Source organism: Balaenoptera borealis, assembly GCF_965194805.1.
Source record: "Balaenoptera borealis genome assembly, chromosome: 12".
Classification (NCBI taxonomy): Eukaryota; Metazoa; Chordata; class Mammalia; order Artiodactyla; family Balaenopteridae; genus Balaenoptera; species Balaenoptera borealis.
The window spans coordinates 40,902,532-40,927,850 of record NC_138869.1 but is presented as its reverse complement, the minus strand read 5'-3'; the positions used below and the strand labels follow the sequence as shown (position 1 = coordinate 40,927,850).

At 41.2% G+C, this 25,319-nt stretch overlaps 1 protein-coding gene and 1 pseudogene across 4 annotated transcripts in view; both read left to right on the top strand.

Annotated features, from left to right (window-relative positions):
* LOC309608376 (IQ domain-containing protein F2-like) overlaps positions 1-24,467 on the top strand; it is a 119,637-nt gene extending 95,170 nt beyond the window's left edge. For all 3 annotated transcript variants that reach the window (XM_082348256.1, XM_082348257.1, XM_082348258.1), the window contains exons 4-5: positions 21,853-21,939; positions 22,693-24,467. In XM_082348256.1, coding sequence (XP_082204382.1) covers positions 21,853-21,939; positions 22,693-23,076 — 471 coding nt within the window. In that variant the 3' untranslated portion in view covers positions 23,077-24,467. The remainder of the gene's footprint in view (positions 1-21,852; positions 21,940-22,692) is intronic.
* LOC309608375 (small ribosomal subunit protein eS7 pseudogene) lies at positions 6,369-6,937 on the top strand (annotated as a pseudogene). Its single transcript has one exon. The product of its transcript is annotated as a small ribosomal subunit protein eS7 pseudogene (transcript).
* Positions 24,468-25,319: the final 852 nt, after the last annotated feature.

The following is a 25,319-nucleotide window of genomic DNA, read 5'->3' as shown; positions in this document are numbered from 1 at the left end:
GCCCACAAACTTCTGAGGAAGGTGCCATTGTTGATAAAGGATCAGGACCCCTTTCTGGCTCACACCAGGGCTCAGGTGGGACGGGAACATTTCCTGAGTGTCCCTTCTTTTTCCTGAAGGCCCTCCCTCAAAAGGGAGGCAAAGAGCAGAAAACCATAAAGATTCAGGCCTGGTGGCGGGGCACCCTGGTGCGCCAGACGCTGCTGCACGCAGCACTCAGACCGTGTATCATTCAGTACTGGTGGAAACAGAAGCTGGCAGAGCTGCTGGAGAAGAAGCGGCAGGCTGCACTGGAGTATTATGCTCGGCAAAAATGGGCAGTGGTCAGGCTACAGTCCTGGTCGCATGTGGCGCATCCACCTTTGTTACTGCCGTTTGCTCCATGCTTCCCACATCATCCAGGTCTACTGGCGCTGGCATACATGTCAAAACCGTGGTTTTTTCCAGGGCAGCTACGACCTCACAGCAAGCTAGCTAGGACTTGAGCTTGAGGTCTCTCTGGGATCACAGATCTGTCGGATTAGAGACTGCATCCCCTTCCCAATAAAGAATTGATCAGGTCGGCTCCAACACTGTGTCACAAGATCTCTGTCAGAAAAGCTTCAAGAGGTCCTTATCTCAGTGAAGCGTCACGGTAAATGATGGCAGATATTGGGCATCTCACAGGTCAGCTCTGAGGTTGTCTGGGGTCCCATATGAAGGAGGATTCTAAGAGCCAGGTGCGGGATGAGCGGGGTCTGTGGTTGATTAGTAATGTCTGCCATGGGTAGGAGACATGAAGTTGCAAAGCTGCCAAGCCAGCCAGCTCCAGGGAAACTCCTTCATAGTGTGGTGTATGGTTGTGATTTCATTTTGCTCATGGTTTCCTTTGCTGTGCAAAAGCTTGTAAGTTTGATTAGGTCCCATTTGTTTATTTTTGCTTTTATTTCTATTGCCTGGGGAGACTGACCTAAGAAAACAGTGGTACAGAGAATGTTTTACCTATGATCCATTCTAAGAGTTTTATGGTGTCGTGTCTTATATTTAAGTCTTTAGCCATTTGGAGTTTATTTTTGTGTATGGTGTGAGGGTGTGTTCTAACTTCGTTGATTTACATGGGCTGTGCAACTTTCTCAACACCGCTTGCTGAAGAGACTGTCTTTTCCCCCTTATATATTCTTGCCTACTTTGTCAAAGATTAATTGACCTTAGGTGTATGGGTTTATTTCTGGGTTCTCTGTTCTGTTACCTTGCTCCATAGGTCTGTTTTTGTGTCAATACCATGTTGGTTTTTGTTTTTTTTGTTTTTTTTTTTAATTTTTTATTTATTATTTATTTATTATTTTTATTTTTGGCTGTGTTGGGTCTTCGTTTCTGTGTGAGGGCTTTCTCCAGTTGCGGCGAGTGGGGGCCACTCTTCATCGCGGTGCGCGAGCCTCTCACTATCGTGGCCTCTCTTGTTGCGGAGCACAGGCTCCAGACGTGCAGGCTCAGTAATTGTGGCTCACGGGCCCAGTTGCTCCGCGGCATGCGGGATCTTCCCAGAACAGGGCTCGAACCCGTGTCCCCTGCATTGGCAGGCAGATTCTCAACCACTGCGCCACCAGGGAAGCCCTACCATGTTGTTTTGATTATTGTAGCTTTGTAGTATTGTCTGAAGTCTAGCAGGGTTATGCTTCCTGCTTTGTTCTTTTTCCTCAGGATTGCTTTGGCAATCCTGGGTCTTTTATAATTCCATATAAATTTTAGGATTATTTGCTCTAGTTCTGTGAAAAATGTCATGAGTAATTTGATAGGGATTGAGTTAAATCTGTAGATTGTTTTGGGTAACATGGCCATTTTAACAATGTTAATTCTTCCAATCCAAGAGCATTCTCATTCAATTTAGACCATTCAATTCCAAAATGCCCCCACCCGCCTGGGGACTGCATCAGCCCATACAGTCTGGCCTTGGCTGTCTCACTCTCTCAATGCCCTCCCTGGTGGCTCTGCTAATATCAAAAAAACCCAACACCCTCCCATCGCAGCGCTTTGCTCTTGCTGCCACCTTTCCTTGGATTGTCTTCTTGCAGGTGGAGCCCTCACTCCATTCAGGTTTGTCTCTGCTCCACGTTCCTTCCAGGGAGGCCTCCTTTGATTTGATCACCTTATTGAAATAGCTTTCCCGCCCACTACTGTATACTCTAGCTCCTGACTCTGCTTTCCTATTTCAGTCCTCATCCCTACCAAGGTTATCTTACCTCTCTGTTTTCTGTTCCCCCCCCAACGAGAGGTGAGCTCCAAAAGAGCAGGGACTCTGGGTTCAGTGCTGTGTTCCCAGGATCTAGAACAGTTGGTTCTCTCTCCCTCTCTCTCTCTTTCAATATGTTATTGGCTATACATTTTAACTTTCTGTATATTATGACATTTTGACATCATTTTTGAACATTCCTTTCTGGCTTGGGTAGACTACCCCTCCCAAGGCTAGCCAATTCTTTGAGATGGCAAAGGACTCAGCCTGGAGCATGCCTATGATTTGCAAACCAACCAATCCAGAGCCTTACCTCCTCTCTCGGGCCTGTGCACCCCCAGAGGGCAATATTCCAGTGCCTAAATCATCACAGGTCCAGATTCCAGATCCAAGGTCCAGGTACCGGGCATCTGGGGACCACCCCTATAACGTAGAGCCCACCTGAATTACTCAAACTAGCCAATCCTGAACTGTTTACCCTGCCCAACCTTGTCTTTCCTGCTTCAGGGAAGACCATGGCAAAAGTTCTTTTCTCACCCCTGTCTTCTGCCACTTGCCCAGTACCTGATGCTTGTCCTCTGACCCTGTGTGACATGAGGTGGTGACCTCTTCTCCAGCATCTGTAAGTACAGTAAACCTTGTTTCCTGTGCCTCTCCTATTCTCATGTGGCCTCACCTGACTGACCATCACGTCACACAAATAAGTGAAATCCACATAACCATTTTTATATTAACCATATAATATTCAGTGGCATTTAGTACGTTCAGAGTGTTAAGCAACCACTATTATGTATATCAATTTCTAAAATATTTTTATTGTCCTAAAAGAAAACCCCATACCCAAAAAGCAATCACTCCCCAGTACCTGCTCCTCCAGCCACTGGCAGCCACCAATCTGCATTCTGTCTCCATAGATTTACCTCGTGTGGAATCATGCGATATTTTGTGTCTGGCTTCTTTCACTTAACATGATGTTTTCAAGGTTCATCCACGTTGTAGCCATGCATCAGTACTTCATTACTTTTTATAGTAAAGTATATATCCATTGTATGGATACGCTACATTTTGTTTATCCACTCTTGATAGGTATTTGGACTGTCTGCACCTTTTGGCTGTTGTGAATAATGCCACTATAAATACTTAGTAGCTACCGCATTTTACATCCCATCTGCAATATACAAGTTTTCCAATATTTCTATATCCTTGCCAACTCTTGTTATTTTCCTTTAAAGAAAATTCTAGCCATCCTAGTGAGTGTGAAGTGGTGTCTCATTGTGTTTTCTTTTGCATTTCTCTTATGATGAGTGATATTGGGCATCTCAGTGTGCTTGTTGGTCATTTGTGTATCTTCTCTAGAAGAAAATTCTATTCAAGTTTTGAAAAAAATTTTTAATTGGGTTGTGGTTGTCTTTTTGTTGTTTCAGTAAATATTTAGGTAATGAATGAATACACAGTTCTATCCAGGCCCTGGATTTGTGGCTTTACCATGACTCAAATCTTTCTCCCTAGAAACAACTGTCCCACCATCCCTGAATAAATGGTTCTCTCATCAACCACCCCAAATCCCTCATACCCAAAAGACATGTCTTTCTCAGCTTCTTTGAATTTTTATTTCTCTCTGGCGGTGTTTCTGTGTGTGTGTGTGTGTGTGTGTGTATGTGTGTGCTGGGTGGTGGAAGGAAGAGCTGTTATTGTGTCTCCATTCATCTGGGCATACTGTTCTCTAGCTTTGTTGGTCTTCATTGCTGTCTCTGTGTCTCCCTCTCTGTCTGTCCTTCATAATCTTATCTTTCACTGTAACTATAATTATCTCTTTGTGTTCCCCAGTGTCTTTCTCCCTCAGTCTCTGCCTTCCTCTATCAACTCTTATAATGTCATGTCTCCTTGTAGCTGTTTCTCTAACTCACGGGATTTTCTGATCTGTAAATTGCTGGCAGAGATCATTTTCTTTAACCTGTCCATCCTCAGACACAGCTCTGCTCTTCTGAGCCCTGATTACCCCTCATCCCTAGAAGCTCCACAAGGATGGGTGGAGAATTCCCATGCAGGGCACCCACATGATTGCTCCTGGGTGATGGAGGCACCAGCCTAGGATGTACAACTACTTAGAGGAATGTTGGAATAATTTATGTATATGGCCACAGTGATTGGTTCAGGGATGTGCACATGATGCAAGCCAAGCCACTGGGACTTAGTTCTGGTGCCGTGGTGGAACTACTAGGATTGATGACTGTAAGAATTATGAAACCAGAGCTGCTGGGGGACACCACATGGAAATAGCTTGCTGAGAATGGAGCCAACACAGAGGAAAGTAGAACCAAAAGATGGAAAGAGAGGGACTAAGTCCTAAGGATTCCTTTGGGCCTCTGGACCCAGCCATGCCTGAGGCTACCACCCACTATACTATGGGAATTCTTACCTTTGTGAGCCAATAAACCTCCATTCTCACTGAAGTTGGCTTGCTAATAAGACAGATAGCAAAGGAGTAGGAGATCTCTGCAAATTAAGAAACACTTAAAGGAGATTGAATTTTACGTAAGTTGCTTTTCCGGAATGGGTTTTCAAAAATTGGTTTTTGAGTTAGAAACTTGGCAGAAGGTATGCCTAGGAAATTCTTACAATAAACATGGGATTATCTCTCACTTAATGCACCCAGAAGATCAGAACATTCTTGTAATGCTGTGTAGTGTGGTAAAAAAGAGAAGTGCTGTGGAATAATGAATAAATCAGCTAATCATCTATAATTAGAATGGCCTGAGTGTGAATCTAATCATGGATTGATCACCTGTGAACCAATATGGCATTTTATCATTTGCCTAGTTTAACAAGTCAGCAGGAGGAAACCATAGGCAATCATCAGCCATTCATGAAACAACTGCATGAGGAGAATAGATGAACTAGTCAGGTCCTTCCCTTGCTCTCCAGTCCACTTATGCAAAGCATGTCTGTGGTAGCTTTCACTTCAAGATAACCTCTTAGCTCTGCCCCCTGAAGAAAGTGGTCAATCTTCTCATGAAGAGATCCTATCGTGGGTGTTGAACCTAAGAGGGAAATAGGGCAATGTTTTTCGAACTTTATCAGCGGTCCCAATGATGTGGAGAGTCTCATTAAAGCAGATTGCTGGGCCCCACTCACCATTTCTGTGTGTGTTTTTTTTTAATTAATTTATTTATTTTTGGCTGCATTGGGTCTTCGTTGCTGCGCATGGGCTTTCTCTAGTTGCGGTGAGCGGGGGCTACTCTTCATTGCGGTGCACGGGCTTCTCATTTTGGTGGCTTCTCTTGTTGTGGAGCACGGGCTCTAGGTGTGCGGGCTTCAGTAATTGTGGCGCGCAGGCTCAGTAGTGTGGTGCACAGGCTTAGTTGCTCCATGGCATGTGGGATCTTCCCGGACCAGGGCTCGAACCCGTATCCCCCGCATTGGGAGGCGGATTCTCAACCACTGCGCCACCAGGGAAGCCCCCACTCACCATTTCTGATTCAGTATATCATGTTCCCAAGAATGAGTATTTCTAACAAGTTTCCAGATGATACTGTGGCATCTCTTCTAGGGAATACCACTATGTTAGAAAAATCTACAATTCTTCCCCTTCTGAGTGGGAAAAGGTCAGTTTCTGCCTCCTATGAGTCTTTCTCCTGTGTGTCTCCTTTACTACTCATACAAAACACTTAATTTTTGCCACTTTTGGAAAACCCTATTTCAATCCTTTCCCTTCTCAAGAAAAGGGGGTGTAAAGCTGGAAATTCCACACTCTAATTATATATTAGTCTTTTCAATGACCAGCCTTCATTGTTACTCCATCCAGTAGCTCTGTCAGAGTCACCTCATTAGAACAAAGGACACGCCTATCATCCAGGAAATTATAAGAATTTCAGGAGCTCTGTGTCAGGATCCAGTTCAAAGACCAAATATTAGAACAAAAGATGCTCTTAGTGCTGTTATCACTTAAGGAAATACAAGGGTGCTTCCTGGGACTCTCTAGGCTTCCACCATTTCTCTGTGGTTCTTCCGGTTTCTCTACTTGCGCTAGTCCTGCCTCTTCTCCTCTGCCTCTGGGATTTTACGAGCTCTCCTGAGACCTAGGCCTCTCCCTAGGCCTCCAAGTACGGGGTGCGGTGAGGAACAAATGTTAGTTAGCCTCATTGGCAAGGTCAAGGCCATGTTCAGTTCCAGTGCGAAGATCATGAAGCCCAATTTTGAGAAGCTGGGAGTTCAAGTCTGGAATCTTCCAGGCCCTCATGGAGCTGGAGATGAACTCGGACCTCAAGGCCCAGCTATGAGAGCTGAACATCAAAATTGCCAAGGACATTGAAGTTAGTGGTGGTCAGAAAGCTATTAAAACCTTTGTTCTCATTCCTCAATTGAAATCTTTCCAGAAACTCCAGGTCCGGCTATTGTGTGAGTTGGAGAAGAAGTTCAGCAGGAGGCATGTTGTCTTTGTCACTCAGAGGAGAATTCTGCCTAAGCCAACTCGAAAAAGCCATACAAAAAATAAGCAAGCATCCCAGGAGCTGCACTCTGACAGCCGTGCATGATGTAATCCTGGAGGACTTGGTTTTCCCAAGTGAGACTGTGGGCAAGAGAATCCGCAAGAAACTGGATGGCAGCTGTCTCATAAAGGTTCATTTGGATAAAGCACAGCAGAATAATGTGGAATACAAAGTTGAAACATTTTCTGGTGTCTATAAGAAGTTCATGGGTAAGTATATTAATTTTGAATTCCCATAGTTTCAGTTGTAAACAAAAATGACTAAATAAAATGTTATTCACAATTTTAAAAAAAAAAGAAATTACAAGGTTTTCAGGAGCTCTGTGCCAGGGTCTAGGGGCAAAGACCAATATATATTTTCTATTTCTTCCAAGTCCGTAATATCTTGGTGTAAGAAATAATCAAAGGTGAAGGGGGCATGTCAGAAGAATGCAGAAGCCAGGCTGAAGGGCTCCCAGTGGCCAAATCTGGGTCAATTTGAGCACCAAAATTATGATGATAGCAGATTATAACCTATAGAATTAAATAGGAACCCATCAGTCACACCGATATAAATTAATAAATGAAAAAATTAATGAGAAGAGAAATATTTTCCTTAGAAAGCAACTAATATATGTAGGAAGAATTAAGGTATTAGAAAGTCACTGCTCAATCACAATGGCCAAGGAATAGGAAGTAGAATTCACCTCCCTCCACAGAAACATTGAAAATAGATCTACAAGCAGAATGATTCACACAGAACAGCTACTGAATGCCGACAGAAGACCTCAGATGTCTGAAAAGACAAGAAAACCTCCACGTAACTGGATAGGACAAAAGGAAAAAGAAAAAGAAGGAATTAGGACAGGCTGCACCCCAGGAGGGAGCTGTGAAGGAGGAAAGTTTCCTGCACCTTGGGAAGGTTTCTCACAAGTGGAGAAATTAGGGCGGAGGGGGAGTTTTGGAGCCTAAAAGGGTAAGCAGCAACTGGTTTGTGAAAGGCAAAATGGAGAGTAACCTGCACAGAGGGTCAGCACCCCCACCCTGCACTCTCAAACCTGAGATACTCCTCTGTTAGTGAGGTTGAGGGTCGGGTACTAAAGCTCAGACTCCTAAGCTCAGTCCCAGAGAGAGGACCAGGGTTAGGTGCAGAAAGAGCCTGAAGAGGTTGGGCCACAGCAACTGAGGGTGTACTAGGAAGAAGCCTGGGCCCACCAGAGAGGCAAGGAACCATTATTGGGAGGCGCATGAGAAGAGGAGAGGGAACACCATAAGAACTTCTATCCCTGTGAGCGCTCCCAGGCAACAGCACACCGCCTACAGGAGTTCTGGGGGCAGATGCGAGTAGCCACCGCCATCTTGGGCTCCAGAGGTGGGCACTGGCTGCCTCTTCCAGACCCGCAGGCAGACAACAGGCCCCACCCCTACTGACCCAGGAGGGCGCAGACAGCTCCCAGAACTAGGAATTCTGCCAGCGGGTCACAGAACCCGCCCCTGCTGACCTGGAAGGGTGTGGACAGCTCCTGAAACTAGGAATTCTGTCAACGGGCCACAGGACCTACCCCGCTGTCCCAGGAGGGCACGGATAGCTCTCGCTACTAGGAAATTCACCAGTGGGTGTCAGGACCTGCTCTGCTGTCCCAGGAGGATGTGGATAACTACCCCCACTAGGAAATCCGCCCAGAGGAGGGGCTGAAACCACAGCTGATCCCCAGGGGCTGTGTGACTAAGGAAGAAGAGCTAAAATTTCTCCTTGCTGCTGCACAAACTGCGGAGTTACACCTCCACTGATGCCTTCCCTAATTCAGCGCCTGTGAAACATCCGAAAGGACAAGTGCTCTTGCAGCTGCGACGGGTCTGGCTTTAGCAACTGTGGGCTCTGTGGGCATGTACTCATGGGGGTTGGGCCAGACCAGAGTTTGAGCTGCCTCCTTAGCTCCCACAGCAGGTCCAGGTGCACAACTACTGCAGTCCTATGACCTGACTTCAGTGGACCTGTGCCGGTGGCCGGGTGAAAATGACACTTGATAGTCAACAGGGCTGATCGCCGGCATACCCACAGTTAAGGTGGGACTGAGAGCAGTGCCAAAAATATACTTTGTGAGCCCTCACAATGGGCAGAAGGGGATACAACAGAGCATACTCACAGGTAAACAGCTTCAGAGGAGGAATACACAGTGACTTCTCTCCCAGTGGGAGTGCTCCAGTCCCACATACCTCGCACTGCAGATCAGAATCACAGCTAAGAAACAGATCTTTGGGCCTCTACTCAAACAGCTAGGGAGCAGACCCCATCCCTGACAGGTCAGTGACAACCACAGAGCAAAGGGGAGGCCCCGCTCAATTTCTAGGGCAGGCTCTGATCACCACAACACCAATCAAACTCCCTATCAAGGGGAAAATGGCACAAGCCTCTGGACCAACCTCACCCACCAAGGGGGCAGACACCAGAAGCAAGAGGAAGTACAATTCTGCAGCCTGTGAAAGGGAGACCACAAACACAGTAAGTTTGACAAAATAAGATGACAAATATGTTGCAGATGAAGGAGCAAGATAAAAACCTACAAAAACAACTAAGTGAAGAGAAGATAAGCAATCTACCTGAAAAAGAATTCAGAGTGATGATAGTAAAGATGATCCAAGATCTCAGAAAAAGAATGGAGGCATGGATAGCGAAGATACAAGAAAATTTTAACAAAGACCTAGAAGAACTAAAGAACAAGCAAACAGAGATGAGCAATAACTGAAATGAAAAATACACTAGAAGTAATCAATAGCAGAATAACTGAAGCAAAAGAACGGATAAGTGACCTGGAAGGCAGAATGGTGGAAATCTCTGCCATGGAACAGGATAAAGACAAAAGAGGGAATTCCCTGGTGGTTGAGTGGTTAGGATGCCATGCTTTCATTGCTGAGGGCCTGGTTTGGGAACTAAGATCCCACAAGCTGTGCAGTGTGGCCAAATTTTTTTTTTAAACATAAAAAAAAAAAAAGAAGAAATGAGGACAGTCTCAGAGACCTCTGGGACAACATTAAATGCACTAACATTCAAATTATAGGGATCCCAGAAGAAGAAGAAAAAGAGAAACGGCCTGAGAAAGTATTTGAAGAAATTATAGTCAAAAATTTCCCTAACATGGGAAAGGACATAGTCACCAAAGTCCAGGAAATGCAGAGAGTCCCATACAGGATAAACCCAAGGAGGAATTCTCTGAGACACATATGAATAAAACTAACAAAAATTAAATACAAAGAAAAACTATTAAAAGCAACAAGGGAAAAGCAACAAATAATATACAAGGGAATCCCCATAAGACTATCAGCTGATTTTTCAGCAGAAACTCTTCAAGCCAGAAGAGAATGGCAGGATATATTTAAAACGATGAAAGGGAAAAACCTACAACCAAGAATACTCTACCCACCAAGGCTCTCATTCAGATTCGAAGGAGAAACCAAAAGCTTTCCAGACAAGCAAAAGTTAAAAGAATTCAGCACCACCAAACCAGCTTTACAACAAATGCTAAAGGAACTTCTCTAGACAAGAAACACAAGAGAAGAGAACAAAAGAGGCAGGGGGAAAAAAAGACCTACAAAAACAAACCCAAAACAGTTAAGAAAATGGCACTAGGAACATACATATCGATAACTACCTTAAATGTAAATGGATTAAATGCTCCAACCAAAAGACATAGACCAGCTGAATGGATACAGAAACAAGACCCATATATATGCTGTCTACAATAGACCCATTTCAGACCTAGGGCCACATAGAGACTGAAAGTGAGGGGATGGAAAAAGGTATTCCATGCAAATGAAAATCAAAACAAAGTGAGAGTAGCAATACCCGTATAAGACAAAATAGACTTTAAAATAAAGACTGTTATGAGAGACAAAGAAGGAAACTACACAATGATCAAGGATCAATCCAAGAAGAAGGTATAACAATTGTAAATATATATGCACCCAGCATAAGAGCACCTCAATATATAAGACAAATACTAACAGCCATAAAGGAGAAATCGACAGTAGCACAATAATAGTGGGGGACTTTAACACCCCACTTTCATCAATGGACAGATCATCCAGACATAAAATTAATAGAGGAACACAGGCCTTAAATGACACATTAGACCAGATAGACAATTTTTTAACAACTTTATTGGCATATAATTGCTTTGCAATGGTGTGTTAGTTTCTGCTTTATAACATAGTGAATCAGCTATGCATATACATATATCCCCGTCTCCTCCCTCTTGTGTCTCCCTCCCACCCTCCCTATCCCACCCCTCTAGGTGGTCACAAAGCACCGAGTTGATCTCCCTGTGCTATGTGGCTGCTTCCCACTAGCTATCTATTTTACATTTGGTAGTGTATATCTGTCCATGCCACTCTCTCACTTCATCCCAGCTTACCCTTCCCCCTCCCCGTGTCCTCAACTCCATTCTCTACATCTGCGTCTTTAGTCCCGTCCTGCCCCTAATTCATCAGAACCATTTTTTTTTAGATTCCATATATATGTGTTAGCATATGATATTTGTTTTTCGCTTTCTGACTTACTTCACTCTGTATGACAGACTCTAGGTCCATCCAGCTCACGACAAATAACTCAGTTTCGTTTCTTTTTATGGCTGAGTAATAATATCCCATTGTATATATGTGCCACATCTTCTTTATCCATTCATCTGTTGATAGACACTTAGGCTGCTTCCATGTCCTGGCTATTGTAAATAGTGCTGCAATGAACATTGTGGTACATGTCTCTCTTTGAACTATGGTTTTCTCAGGGTATATGCCCAGTAGTGGGATTGCTGGGTCATATGGTAGTTCTACTTTTAGTTTTTTAAGGAAACTCCATACTGTTCTCCATAGTGGCTGTATCAATTTACATTCCCACCAACAGTGCAAGAGGGTTCCCTTTTCTCCACACCCTCTCCAGCATTTATTGTTTGTAGATTTTTTATAGGGTTTTTTTTGAACTTTTGAATTTATTTTATTTGCTTTTTTATACAGCAGGTTCTTATTAGTTATCCATTTTATACATATTAGTGTATACATGTCAATCCCAATCTCCCAATTCATCACACCACCACCACCACCACACCCCACTGCTTTCCCCCCTTGGTGTCCATACATTTGTCCTCTACATCTGTGTCTCAATTTCTGCCCTGCAAACTGGTTCATCTGTACCATTTTTCTAGGTTCCACATATATGCATTAATATACGATATTTGTTTTTCTCTTTCTGACTTATTCTGTATGACAGTCTCTAGATTCAACCACATCTCTACAAATGACCCAATTTTGTTCCTTTCTATGGCTGAGTAATATTCCATTGTATATATATGTACCACATCTTCTTTATCCATTTGTCTGTCGATGGGCATTTAGGTTGCTTCCATGACCTGGCTATTGTAAATAGTACTGCAATGAACATTGGGATGTGTGTGTCATTTTGAATTATGGTTTTCTCTTGGTATATGCCCAGTAGTGGGATTACTGGGTCATATGGTAATTCTATTTTTAGTTTTTTAAGGAACCTCCATACTGTTCTCCGTAGTGGCTGTATCAATTTACATTCCCATCAACAGTGCAAGAGGGTTCCCTTTTCTCCACACCCTCTCCAGCATTTGTTGTTTGTAGATTTTCTGATGATGCCCATTCTAACTGGTGTGAGCTGATATCTCATTATAGTTTTAATTTGCATTTCTCTAATAATTAGTGATGTTGAGCAGCTTTTCATGTGCTTCTTGGCCATCTGTATGTCTTCTTGGAGAAATGGCTATTTAGGTCTTCTGCCCATTTTTGGATTGGGTTGTTTGTTTTTTTAATATTGAGCTGCACGAGCTGTTTATATATTTTGGAGATTAATCCTTTGTCTGTTGATTTGTTTGCAAATATTTTCTCCCATTCTGAGGGTTGTCTTTTCGTCTTGTTTGTAGTTTCCTTTGCTTTGCAAAAGCTTTTAAGTTTCATTAGGTCCCATTTGTTTATTTTTGTTTTTATTTCCATTTCTCTAGGAGGTGGATCAAAAAAGATCTTGCTGTGATTTATGTCAAAGAGTGTTCTTCCTGTGTTTTCCTCTAAGAGTTTTATAGTGTCCGGTCTCACATTTAGGTCTCTAATCCATTTTGAGTTTATTTTTGTGTATGGTGTCAGGGAATGTTCGAATTTCATTATTTTACATGTAGCTGTCCAGCTTTCCCAGCACCACTTATTGAAGAGACTGTCTTTTCTCTGTTATATATCCTTGCGTCCTTTGTCATAGATTAGTTGACCATAGGTGCGTGGGTTTATCTCTGGGCTTTCTATCCTGTTCCATTGATCTATATTTCTCTTTTTGTGCCAGTACCATATTGTCTTGATTACTGTAGCTTTGTAGTATAGTCTGAAGTCAGGGAGTCTGATTCCTCCAGCTCTGTTTTTTCCCCTCAAGACTGCTTAGGCTGTTCGGGGTCTTTTGTGTCTCCATACAGATTTTAAGATTTTTTGTTCTAGTTCTGTAAAAAAAAATGCCATTGCTAATTTGATAGGGATTGCATTGAATCTGTAGTTTGCTTTGGGTAGTGTAGTCATTTTCACAATATTGATTCTTCCAATCCAAGAACATGGTGTATTTCTTTGTTTGTATCATCTTTAATTTCTTTCATCAGTGTCTTATAGTTTTTTGCATACAGGTCTTTTGTCTCCCTAGGTAGGTTTATTCCTAGGTATTTTATTCTTTTTGTTGCAATGGTAAATGGGAGTGTTTCCTTAATTTCTCTTTCAGATTTTTCATCATTAGTGTATAGGAATGCAAGAGATTTCTGTGCATTAATTTTGTACCCTGCAACTTTCCCAAATTCATTGATTAGCTCTAGTAGTTTTCTGGTGGCATTTTTAGGATTCTCTATGTATAGTATCATGTCATCTGCAAACAGTGACAGTTTTACTTCTTCATTTCCAATTTGGATTCCTTTTATTTCTTTTTCTTCTCTGATTGCCGTGGCTATGACTTCCAAAACTATGTTGAATAATAGTGGTGAGAGTGGACATCCTTGTCTTGTTCCTGATCTTGGAGGAAATGCTTTCAGTTTTTCACCATTGAGAATGTTTGCTGTGGGTTTATCATATATAACCTTTATTATGTTGAGGTAGGTTCCCTCTATGCCCACTTTCTGGAGAGTTTTTATCATATATGGGTGTTGAATTTTGTCAAAAGCATTTTCTGCATCTATGGAGATGATCATATGGTTTTTATTCTTCAATTTGTTAATATGGTGTATCACATTGATTGATTTGCATATATTGAAGAATCCTTGCATCCCTGGGATAAATCCCACTTGATCATGGTGTATGATCCTTTTAATGTGTTGCTGGATTCTGTTTGGTAGTATTTTGTTGAGGATTTTCGCATCTATATTCATCAGTGATATTGGTCTTTAATTTTCTTTTTTTTTTAGTATCTTTGACTGGTTTTGGTATCAGGGTGATGGTAGCCTCATAGAATGAGTTTGGGAGTGTTCCTTCCTCTGCAATTTTTTGGAAGAGTTTGAGAAGGATGGGTGTTAACTCTTCTCTAAATGTTTGATAGAATTCACCTGTGAAGCCATCTGGTCCTGGACTTTTGTTTGTTGGAAGATTTTTAATCACAGTTTCAATTTCAGTGCTTGTGATTGGTCTGTTCATATTTTCTATTTCTTCCTGGCTCAGTCTTAGAAGGTTACACCTTTCTACGAATTTGTCCATTTCTTCCAGGTTGTCCATTTTATTGGCATAAAGTTGCTTGTAGTAGTCTCTTAGGATGCTTTGTATTTCTGCGGTGTCTGTTGTAACTTCTCCTTTTTCATTTCTAATTTTATTGATTTGAGTCCTCTCCCTCTTTTTCTTGATGAGTCTGGCTAATGGTTTATCAATTTTGTTTATCTTCTCAAAGAACCAGCTTTTAGTTTTATTGATCTTTGCTATTGTTTTCTTTGTTTCTATTTCATTTACTTCTGCTCTGGTCTTTATGATTTCTTTCCTTCTGCTAACTTTGGGTTTTGTTTGTTCTTCTTTCTCTAGTTCCTTTTGGTGTAAGGTTAGATTGTTTGAGATTTTTCTTGTTTCTTGAGGTAAGCTTGTATTGCTATAAACTTCCCTCTTAGAACTGTTTTTGCTGCATCCCATAGGTTTTGGATCGTCGTGTTTTCATTGTCATTTGTCTCTAGGTATTTTTTGATTTCTGCTTTGATTTCTTCAGTGATCTCTTGGTTATTTAGTAACATATTGTTTAGCCTCCATGTGTTTGTGTTTTTTATGGGTTTTTTTCCCTGTAATTGATTTCTAATCTCATAGCATTGTGGTCAGAAAAGGTACTTGGTATGATTTCAATTTTCTTAAATTTACTGAGACTTGATTTGTGACCCAAGATGTAATCTATCCTGGAGAATGTTCCATGCGCACTTGAGAAGAAAGTGTAATCTGTTTTGGGATGGAATGTCCTATAAATATCAATTAAATCTATCTGGTCTATTGTGTCATTTAAAGCTTGTGTTTCCTTATGAATTTTCTGTTTGGATGATCTGTCCATTGGTGTAAGTGAGGTGTTAAAGTCCCCCACTATTATTGTGTTACTGTCAATTTCCTCTTTTATAGCTGTTAGCAGTTGCCTTATGTATTGAGGTGTTCCTATGTTGCGTGCATATATATTTATAATTGTTATATCTTCTTCTTGGATTGATCCCTTGATCATTATGTAGTGTCCTTCCTTGTCTCTTGAAACATTCTATATTTTAAACTCTATTTTATCTGATATGAGTATTGCTACTACAGCTTTCTTTTGATTTCCATTTGCATGGAATATCTTTTTCCATCCCCTCACTTTCAGTCTGAATGTGTCCCTAGGTCTGAAGTGGGTCTCTTGTAGACAGCATATATATGGACCTTGTTTTTGTATCCATTCAGCGAGCCTGTGTCTTTTGGTTGGAGCATTTAATCCATTCACGTTTAAGGTAATTATCGATATGCATGTTCCTATGACCATTTTCTTAATTGTTTTGGGTTTGTTTTTGTAGGTCTTTTCTTCTCTTGTGTTTCCCACTTAGAGAAGTTCCTTTAGCATTTGTTGTAGAGCTGGTTTGGTGGTGCTGAATTCTCTTAGCTTTTGCTTGTCTGTAAAGCTTTTGATTTCTCCATAGAATCTGAATGAGATCCTTGCTGGGTAGAGTAATCTTGGTTGTAGGTTGTTCCCTTTCATCACTTTAAATATGTCATGCCACTCCCTTCTGCCTTGTAGAGTTTCTGCTGAGAAATCAGGTGTTAACCTTATGGGAGTTCCCTTGTATGTTATTTGTCATTTTCCCCTTGCTGCTTTCAGTCATTTTTCTTTGTCTTTAATTTTTACCAATTTGATTAGTATGGGTTTCAGCGTGTTTCTCCTTGGGTTTATCCTGTATGGGACTCTCTGCACTTCCTGGACTTGGGTGGCTATTTCCTTTCCCATGTTAGGGAAGTTTTCGATTATAATCTCTTCAAATATTTTCTCGGGTCCTTTTTCTCTCTCTTCTCCTTCTGGGACCCCTATAATGCGAATGTTGTGGCATTTAATGTTGTCCCAGAGGTCTCTTAGGCTGTCTTCATTTCTTTTCATTGTTTTTTCTTTATTCTGTTCCATGGCAGTGAATTCCACCATTCTTTCTTCCAGGTCACTTATCCGTTCTTCTGCCTTCATTATTCTGCTATTGATTCTCTCTAGTGTATTTTTCATTTCAGTTATTGTATTGGTCATCTCTGTTTCTTTGTTCTTTAATTCTTCTAGGTCTTTGTTAAACATTTCTTGCATCTTCTCAGTCTTTGCCTCCATTCTTTTTCCAAGGTCCCGGATCATCTTCACTATCATTTTTCTGAATTCTTTTTCTGGAAGGTTGCCTATCTCAACTTCATTTGGTTGTTTTTCTGGGGTTTTATCTTGTTCCTTCATCTGGTACATAGCCCTCTGCCTTTTCATCTTGTCTATCTATCTGTTAATGTGGTTTTCGTTCCACAGGCTGCAGGATTGTATTGTTTGTAGATTTTTTGATGATGGCCATTCTGACTGGAGTGAGGTGATAACCTCATTGTAGTTTTGATTTGCATTTCTCTAATGATTACTGATGTTGAGCATCCTTTCATGTATTTGTTGGCAATCTGTATATCTTCTTTGGAGAAATGTCTATTTAGGTCTTCTGCCCATTTTTGGATTGGGTTGTTTGTTTTTTTGATATTGAGCTGCATGAGCTGCTTCTAAATTTTGGAGATTAATCTTTTGTCAGTTTCTTCAATTGCAAATATTTTCTCCCATTCTGAGGGTTGTCTTTTCGTCTTGTTTAGGTTTTCCTTTGCTTTGCAAAAGGTTTTAAGTTTCACTAGGTCCCATTTGTTTACTTTTGTTTTTATTTTCATTTCTCTAGGAAGTGGGTCAAAAAGGATCTTGCTGTGATTTATGTCATAGAGTGTTCTGCCTATGTTTTCATCTTAGAGTTTTATAGTGTCTGGCCTTACATTTAGTTAGACCAGATAGACTTAATTGATATTTATAGGACATTACATCCGAAAGCAGCAGAATACACTTTCTTAAGTGCACACAGAACATTCTCCTGGATAGATCACATCTTGGGTCACAAATCAAACCTCAGTAAATTTAAGAAAATTGAAATCATATCATGCATCTTTTCCAACCCCAACGCTATGAGATTAGAAATCAATTACAGGGAAAAAAAACTGTAAAAAACACAAACACATGGAAGCTAAACAATATGCTACTAAATAACCAATGGATCACTGAAGAAATCAAAGAGGAAATAAAAAATACCTAGAAACACATGACAATGAAAACACGATGACCCAAAACCTATGGGATGCAGCAAAAGCAGTTCTAAGAGGGAACTTTATAGCAATACAATCTTACCTCAAGAAACAAGAAAATGTCAAATAAACAACCTAACCTTACACCTAAAGGAACTAGAGAAAGAAGAACAAACAAAACCCAAAGTTAGTAGAAGGAAAGAAATCATAAAGATCAGAGCAGAAATAAATGAAAGAGACAAAGAAAACAATAAAAAAAAAAAGATTCATGAAACTAAAAGCTGGTTCTTTCATACGATAAACAAAATTGATAAACCTTAAGGCATACTCATCAAGAAAAGAAGGGAGAGGACTCAAATCAATAAAATTAAAAATGAAAAGAAGTTACAACTGATACCACAGAAATACAAAGGATCATAAGAGACTACTACAAGCAATTATATGCCAATAAAATGGACAACCTGGAAGAAATGGACAAATTCTTAGAAAGGTACAGCCTTCCAAGACTGAACCAGGAAGAAATAGAAAATAGGAACAGACTAATCACAAGTAATGAAATTGAAACTGTGATTAAAAATCTTCCAACAACAAAAGTTCAGGACCAGATGGCTTCACAGGTGAATTCTATCAAACATTTAGAGAAGAGCTAGCACCTATCCTTCTCAAACTCTTCCAAAAAATTGCAGAGAAAGGAACACTGCCAAGCTCATTCTACGAGACCACTATCACACTGATACCAAAACCAGACAAAGATATCACAAAAAAAGAAAATTACAGGCCAATATCACTGATGAACATAGACACAAAAATTCTCAACAAAATACTAGCAAACAGAATCCAGCAACACATCAAAAGGATCATACACCATGATCAAGTGGGATTTATCCCAGGGATGCAAGGATTCTTCAATATATGCAAATCAATCAATGTGATACACCATATTAACAAATTGAAGAATAAAAACCATATGATCATCTCCATAGATGCAGAAAAAGCTTTTAACAAAATTCAACACCCATGTATGATAAAAACTCTCCAGAAAGTGGGCATAGAGGGAACCTACCTCAACATAATAAGAATAAAATACCTAGGAATAAACCTACTTAAGGAGACAAAAGACCTGTACTCAGAAAAGTATAAGACACTGATGAAAGATATCAAAGATGACACAAACAGATGGAGAGATATACCATGTTCTTGGATTGGAAGAATCAATATTGTGAAAACGACTATACTACCCAAAGCAATCTACAGATTCAGTGCAATCCGTATCAAATTACCAGTGGCATTTTTCACAGAATTAGAACAAAAAATTTTACAATTTGCATGGAAACAAAAAAGACCCCGAATAGCCAAAGCAATCTTGAGAAAGAAAAATGGAACTGGAGGAACCAGGCTCCCTGACTTCAGAGTATACTATGAAGCTACAGTAGTCAAACCAGTATGGTACAGTCACAAAAACAGAAATATAGATCAATGGAACAGGATGGAAAGCCCAGAGATAAACCCATACACCTTTGGTCACCTAATCTATGACAAAGGAGGCAAGAATATACCATGGAGAAAAGACAGTTTCTTCAATAAGTGGTGCTGGGAAAATAAGACAGCTACATGTAAAAGAATGAAATTAGAACACTCCCTACACCATACACAAAAATAAACTCAAAATGGATTAAAGGCCTAAATGTAAGGCCGGACACTATAATACTTTTAGAGGAGAACATAGGCAGAACACTCTTTGACATAAATCACAGCAAGATCTTTTTTGATCCACCTCCTAGAGTGATGAAAATAAAAAACAAAAAAAATAAATGGCATCTAATTAAACTTAAAATCTTTCGCACAGCAAAGGAAAGCATAAACAAAACAAAAAAACGACCTTCAGAATGGGAGAAAATATTTGCAAATGAAGCAACAAGAGATTAATCTCCAAAATATACAAACAACTTGTGCAGCTTAATATCAAAAAAAACAAGTAACCCAATCAAAAAATGGGCGGAAGATCTAAGTAGACATTTCTACAAAGAAGACATACAGGTGGCCAAAAAGCACATGAAAAGATGCTCAACATCACTAATTATTAGAGGAATGCAAATCAAAACTACAATGAGGTATCACCTCACACCAGTCAGAATGACCATCATCAAAAAATCTACGAACAATAAATGCTGGAGAGGGTGTGGAGAAAAGGGAACCCTCCTACACTTTTGGTGGGAATGTAAATTGGTGCAGCCACTATGGAGAACAGTATGGATTTTCCTTAAAAAACTAAAAATAGAACTACCATATGACCCAGCAATCCCACACCTAGGCATATACCCGGAGAAAACCATAGTTCAAAAAGATACATGCAAGGACTTCCCTGGCGGTTGAGTGGTTAAGACTTTGCCTTCCAATGTAGGGGGTGTGGGTTCGATCCCTGGTCAGGGAACTAAGATCCCACATGCCTCGCAGCCAAAAAACCAAAACATAAAACAGAAGCAATATTGTAACAAATTCAGTAAAGACTTTAACAATGGTCCACATCAAAAAAATCTTTAAAAAAAAAAAAGATACATGCACGCAACTGTTCATTGCAGTACTGTTTACAATAGCGAGGACATGGAAGCAACCTAAATGTCCATCAACAGAGGAATGGATAAAGAAGATATGGTACATATATACAATGGAATATTACTCAGCCATAAAAAAAACAAAATAATGCAATTTGCAGCAACATGGATGGACCTAGAGATTGTCATACTGAGTGAAGTAAGTCAGACACAGAAAGACAAATATCATATGATATCGCTTATATGTGGAATCTTAAAAAAAGGGGGTAAAAGTCACAGATGTAGAAAACAAACTTATGGTTACCAGGGGATAAGGGGGAGGGGAGGATAAATTGGGAGATTGGGACTGACATATACACACGACTATATATAAAATAGATAATAAGGACCTACTGCATAGCACAGGGAACTCTACTCAATACTCTGTGATGGCCTATATGGGAAAAGAATCTTAAAAAAAAAAAAGGAGTGGGTATATATATATGTATAACTGATTCACTTTGCTGTACACCTGAAAGTAACACAACATTGTAAATCAACTATACTCCAATAAAAATTTTTTAAAAAAGAAATGATCTGCTTAGACATAATCATAATAATAAATAACTCAGGCAATAAACATTAAGAAATGCTAATCTGAAGGTGTGACCAAGATGGTGAAGTAGGAAGACCCTGTGCTCACCTCCTCCCACAAGAATACCAAAATTACAACTATTTACAAAGCAACTATCTATGAGAATGACCTAAAGACTGGCAGAAACGATTTTCCACAACTAAAGATATGAAGAAGGAACCACAACGAGATGGGTGGGAGGAGTGGAGTCAGTATAGTCAAGACCCACACCCCAGGGTGACAACCCACAAACAAAAGGATAATAATGATTACAGAGGTTCTCCCCAAGGAGTGAGGGGCCTGAGCCCCACACTGGGCTCCTTCGCCTGGGGATCCTGCACCGGGATGATGAGCCCCCAGAATTTCTGGCTTTGAAGTCCAGCGGGGCTTGTGTGGGGGAAAGCTGGAGGGCTGTGGGAAACAGAGACTGTTCTTAAAGGGCTCACGAAAAATCTCACATGCTCTGAGACCCCGCACAGAGGCAGTAATTTGAAAGTAATTTGAAAAATATCAGCTTTTAAATTTATCTTCCACCACTCATTTTTGTTTTCTATTTAATTTTAAGCTTTTTTTAAAAAAATTTACTGCTTTCTAGATTCATCTAGTCTCTCTAGTTTCCTATGGCGCACTGAGGTACTGAAACTTGAATCCAGGGAAGACAGGAAGTGCTAAGTCTGAGGGGACACTAGAGAGCTGTATGGAGCTATCCTGCCATGGTCCCTCCTGCCCTCCTGTGTGACTGATAATGAGAAAGGATGTGGATGGGCCTCACTGGAGGAACGGCACCCAAGTGCCCTATCTTTCCACTCTGAGCTCAGATACGTCTCTGACAGAAGGGAAGTGGACAGGTAATACAAGTTCCCATGGAGCTTGTTTGTGAGGAAGACTCAACTTAGGTGGCATATATCCTAATCCTGATGTCATAAAGCAATTGTTAACTCATACCTCTCCCCCTCATATTACTCATGTCAGACCTTGGGAAGTGGAGAAATAAAGGAACCATCTAGAGACAAGCCATGGGGGTTCGATTTTGTGTAAGAGACATGGCCATATCCACTAGGCAGGCTTGAGGGTGGGTGGGAATCACTCTGGACTTCACAGCTTTTGGGAAAAAAGAGGATGCTGAGGCAGGGGTATCTTTGTGCAGAGCCATAGAGAGAAACAGTACTCTTAGCTCATCCATTCATTTCCCGTTTAATTCTCATGACAGACAGACGGCAATTTAATTTTAATTGTGGTTGAGGATTCCGAAGAAGAAATTAGGTTGAAGCAGAAGCAGCAGCAGCAGAAAAAAGAGGTAGGTAAAATCTCCATATAATTAAGATATCCAGAACATTTATGTCAGTGTCATGAGGGTGTGGAATTGTGCCTCTTAGGGATCCAGAGTTTAAAGTAATCAGGAGTCAATTCAATACTGGCTTATTTTTCCTCCACTTCCTTCTCAGCATGAACTCTGGGTCTGGGTTTGACTGTGACACGAAGAGTGAACAGAGAGAAGGAAAGCCATCAAGAAATGCATGAGCTGGGGGATGAGGATGTGAGGACTCTGAATTAGAAAGTAGAATGTTCACAGTATGGGGAGGCTGGGAGTAGAATATGTGATGAGGGTGTTAAAAACTCACCGCCATATTGAAATACACTGTTGTGGCAGAAAGAAATCAGCCAATGGGACTAGAATTAGCAGAGAATACCAGGCAAAAGCATTATGAGGCCAAACCTCCCAAACCCAATAAGCACTGAAGAGGTAGAGTATAACTAAGTCTCTCACATTCCTAATGCACCCTCCTAGTTACTAATGGTTTTTCTCTTGATCCATGCACCTGTGAGGTAGTCAAGAGGAGGATGCTATGACCTGAGGGCAAGGTGATGTGTCCGTATTGGCAGAGGAGGACTCACCACCCAGGACTTCTGCCTCTTAGTCAGTGTCCTGCTAATCCCCTGGAATCTCCAAAGAAGGGCTGACTGTTAAAAGAATCTAGGCCCTTTCCAGGAATATCCTAGAAGTTGGTGGCAGGAAGTTCCCTGAGTGGTCTCTCTTATCTCTGCCTAGAAAAATATAAAAGAAAGAATAAAAGCAGCCAAGAAGATTCAGGCCTGGTGGCGTGGCACCCTAGTACGCCAGACATTGTTACACGCAGCCCTCAGGGCCTGGATCATTCAGTGCTGGTGGAGACTGACAATGGACAGGCTGCGGCAGAAGAAGCGGAGGGCAGCCCTGATTTCCTACGCACACACAGAGAGGGCAGTGGTCAAGCTCCAGTCTTTGGTCCGTATGTGGCGCATCCACTGGCGATACTGCCAGGTGCTCAACGCCATTTACATCATCCAGTACCACTGGCAATGCCACAACTGCCAGACCTGTGCTCTTCTCCGGGGCCACTGTGTAGTCACAGCCACTCACCTGCAGTTCCACATTGAAATCATCAACCCCTAAGGGATGGCAAGAAGCGGCACTGTCTCCTGTCCTCAGTAAAGGTCTAACCTGATCTGGTATGTCTCATGGTCTCCCGCCAGCTAATGGAAATTTTAGGACTTAAGCCATGCTGCCTCCTCTTCTCCCTGGGAAAGAACTTTAGTGAGGTTTTCCCCTTGTGCCCATGAACCCTGTTCTGGACTGACAATTCCATATGCTACTTACTTAGTTGTCAAAACAGAAACCGAGGTCCTAGTCTAATGTAACAGAGCCAGAAGTCCAAGTTCCCATCCCCAGCCCCATTCCTTTCTTCTCGCCGGGAATCTGCGAGACAGGTGAGCTACATCTTCCTGAAGACTTTGGGTACCTCTGCACATGAGAACAGATAGTGAGGGTCTTCTCTTTCCGCCTGCAGTTGGGGATTGACTGGGATCTCAGATGCCTCAGACAAGGTATCTTTGGCAATCACCTAGTGAAAAGGCCAGCATGTGGCTGACTCTCCTGGTAGCAGTGCAGTGCAGCCCCAGGTAAAGGACAGGAGGCCGGCCTTAGTGACAGATGTGACTGGGCATGCTGACGAGCGGGTGATGACCCTGGGGACTGGTAGAAAACAGGAGTTCGTGGCACTTCAACTCCATCTTCACAATTCCCTTACCAGAACTCCTCTCCCTGAGGGCTGTGTAGCAAACAGGGCTCCCCCTGATATTACCCCCATCCCTACTCTTGTCTCCATTCTCACTCCCATGGTCATACTAAAGCAGTGCTATACTCAGTAGCAATTTCTGTGATGATGGAAATGTTCTGTATCAGTGCTGTCCAATGTGCTAGCCACTAGCCACACATGGTTGTGGAGCACTTGAAATGTCCCTGGTGCAACTAAAGAATTGAATTTTAAATTTTATTTAAATTAATTTATGTTTAAATAGCCACATATGGCTAGTGGCTATTCCATTGAATAGTGTGGCTCTGGACCTTACCATTACCAATCAGTGTACTGTTGCCCAAATTGCTTTTTCTAGAGTTCCATTCTCTTTTTACTTTATTCTCTCCTTCCAGTTCACCTTTCAAATACCCCTAATAGAATGTTTCTTCAGATGTGATAAGGTCTTCCAATCTATTGACCCTACCAAGTTTTTTTACAGCCATCACCCCTGACAAACCCTTGTATCTTTCTTTACCCAGTTCAGATTCTATACTTAATTATTGTAATCTCTCCCCTGAACAACTTGACTTCTCTTGGCCCTCTCTCTGCAAATGTGTGTGGGATGAACTTAATTATCTACCTGCTCTGTGCCTGCAGAAGAGTGGCATGGCTAGAGCAAAACAACCATGAGGCATGGTCTCGGTTCGTATTCATGACTGCAAATCTCCATTGGACAAATTTCCCAATAAATTTCTCTGGTGTGTTTGCATTTCTTTTTTCTGAATTGAATAATTCATACCACCTCCTCTCCAAATGCCCAATTCTACTTCTCCCCTTGAACTCCATAATGATGATATATGTCACCACACACTTAACGGAAGAAATGGAAGCAGACTGGACCTCCATCTTCCTACCACCTCATTCTCCATCTCAGCTCCGTCTGGACCACACTTGCTGCCTTCCCTCCAGTTGAAATAAATGAAGGGTCTTTGATCCCGTCAAAGGTTAACTCCTCCATTATCCTGCTGCCATCTCAAGGTGTTTGATCCTGCATTCATAACCCCACTATCCAAATTATCAATGTCTACCTCTTCCATCTTTAAAAAATACGATCTTAATCAATTTCTCTTCCAGTTCTCTGTTTCTCTTCATAGCAAATCATGCCATCACTGTTTCCACTTCTGTTCCTACTATTTTCTCTTCAGCCCATTCCAATCAGGCTTCTACTCCTCTTACTTCACTGACACTGCACTCATCAACATCACCAACATTCCAACTGACCAAATCCAATGGTTATTTCTCCGTTCTTATGCATTCTCTCTACATTAGGCTACAGAGTTAATTACTCCCTTCTTATTGAAATACATAATTTTTTAAAGGCAAACAACAAAAATCATACTACTTAATCCATAATACTTTAATATATATCTTTAATAGATGAGACCTTTGTAAAAATATAACCTCAATATTATCATATCTATCAACAGCCACAATAATTCATAGAATATATATGTAATATCATATATCTTAATATCATAGAATATATGTGTACCTAATAACTGAACTTCAAGATACATAAAGTAGAATTCCCTTGTGCCCCTTTGTGGTCACCCACTACTCT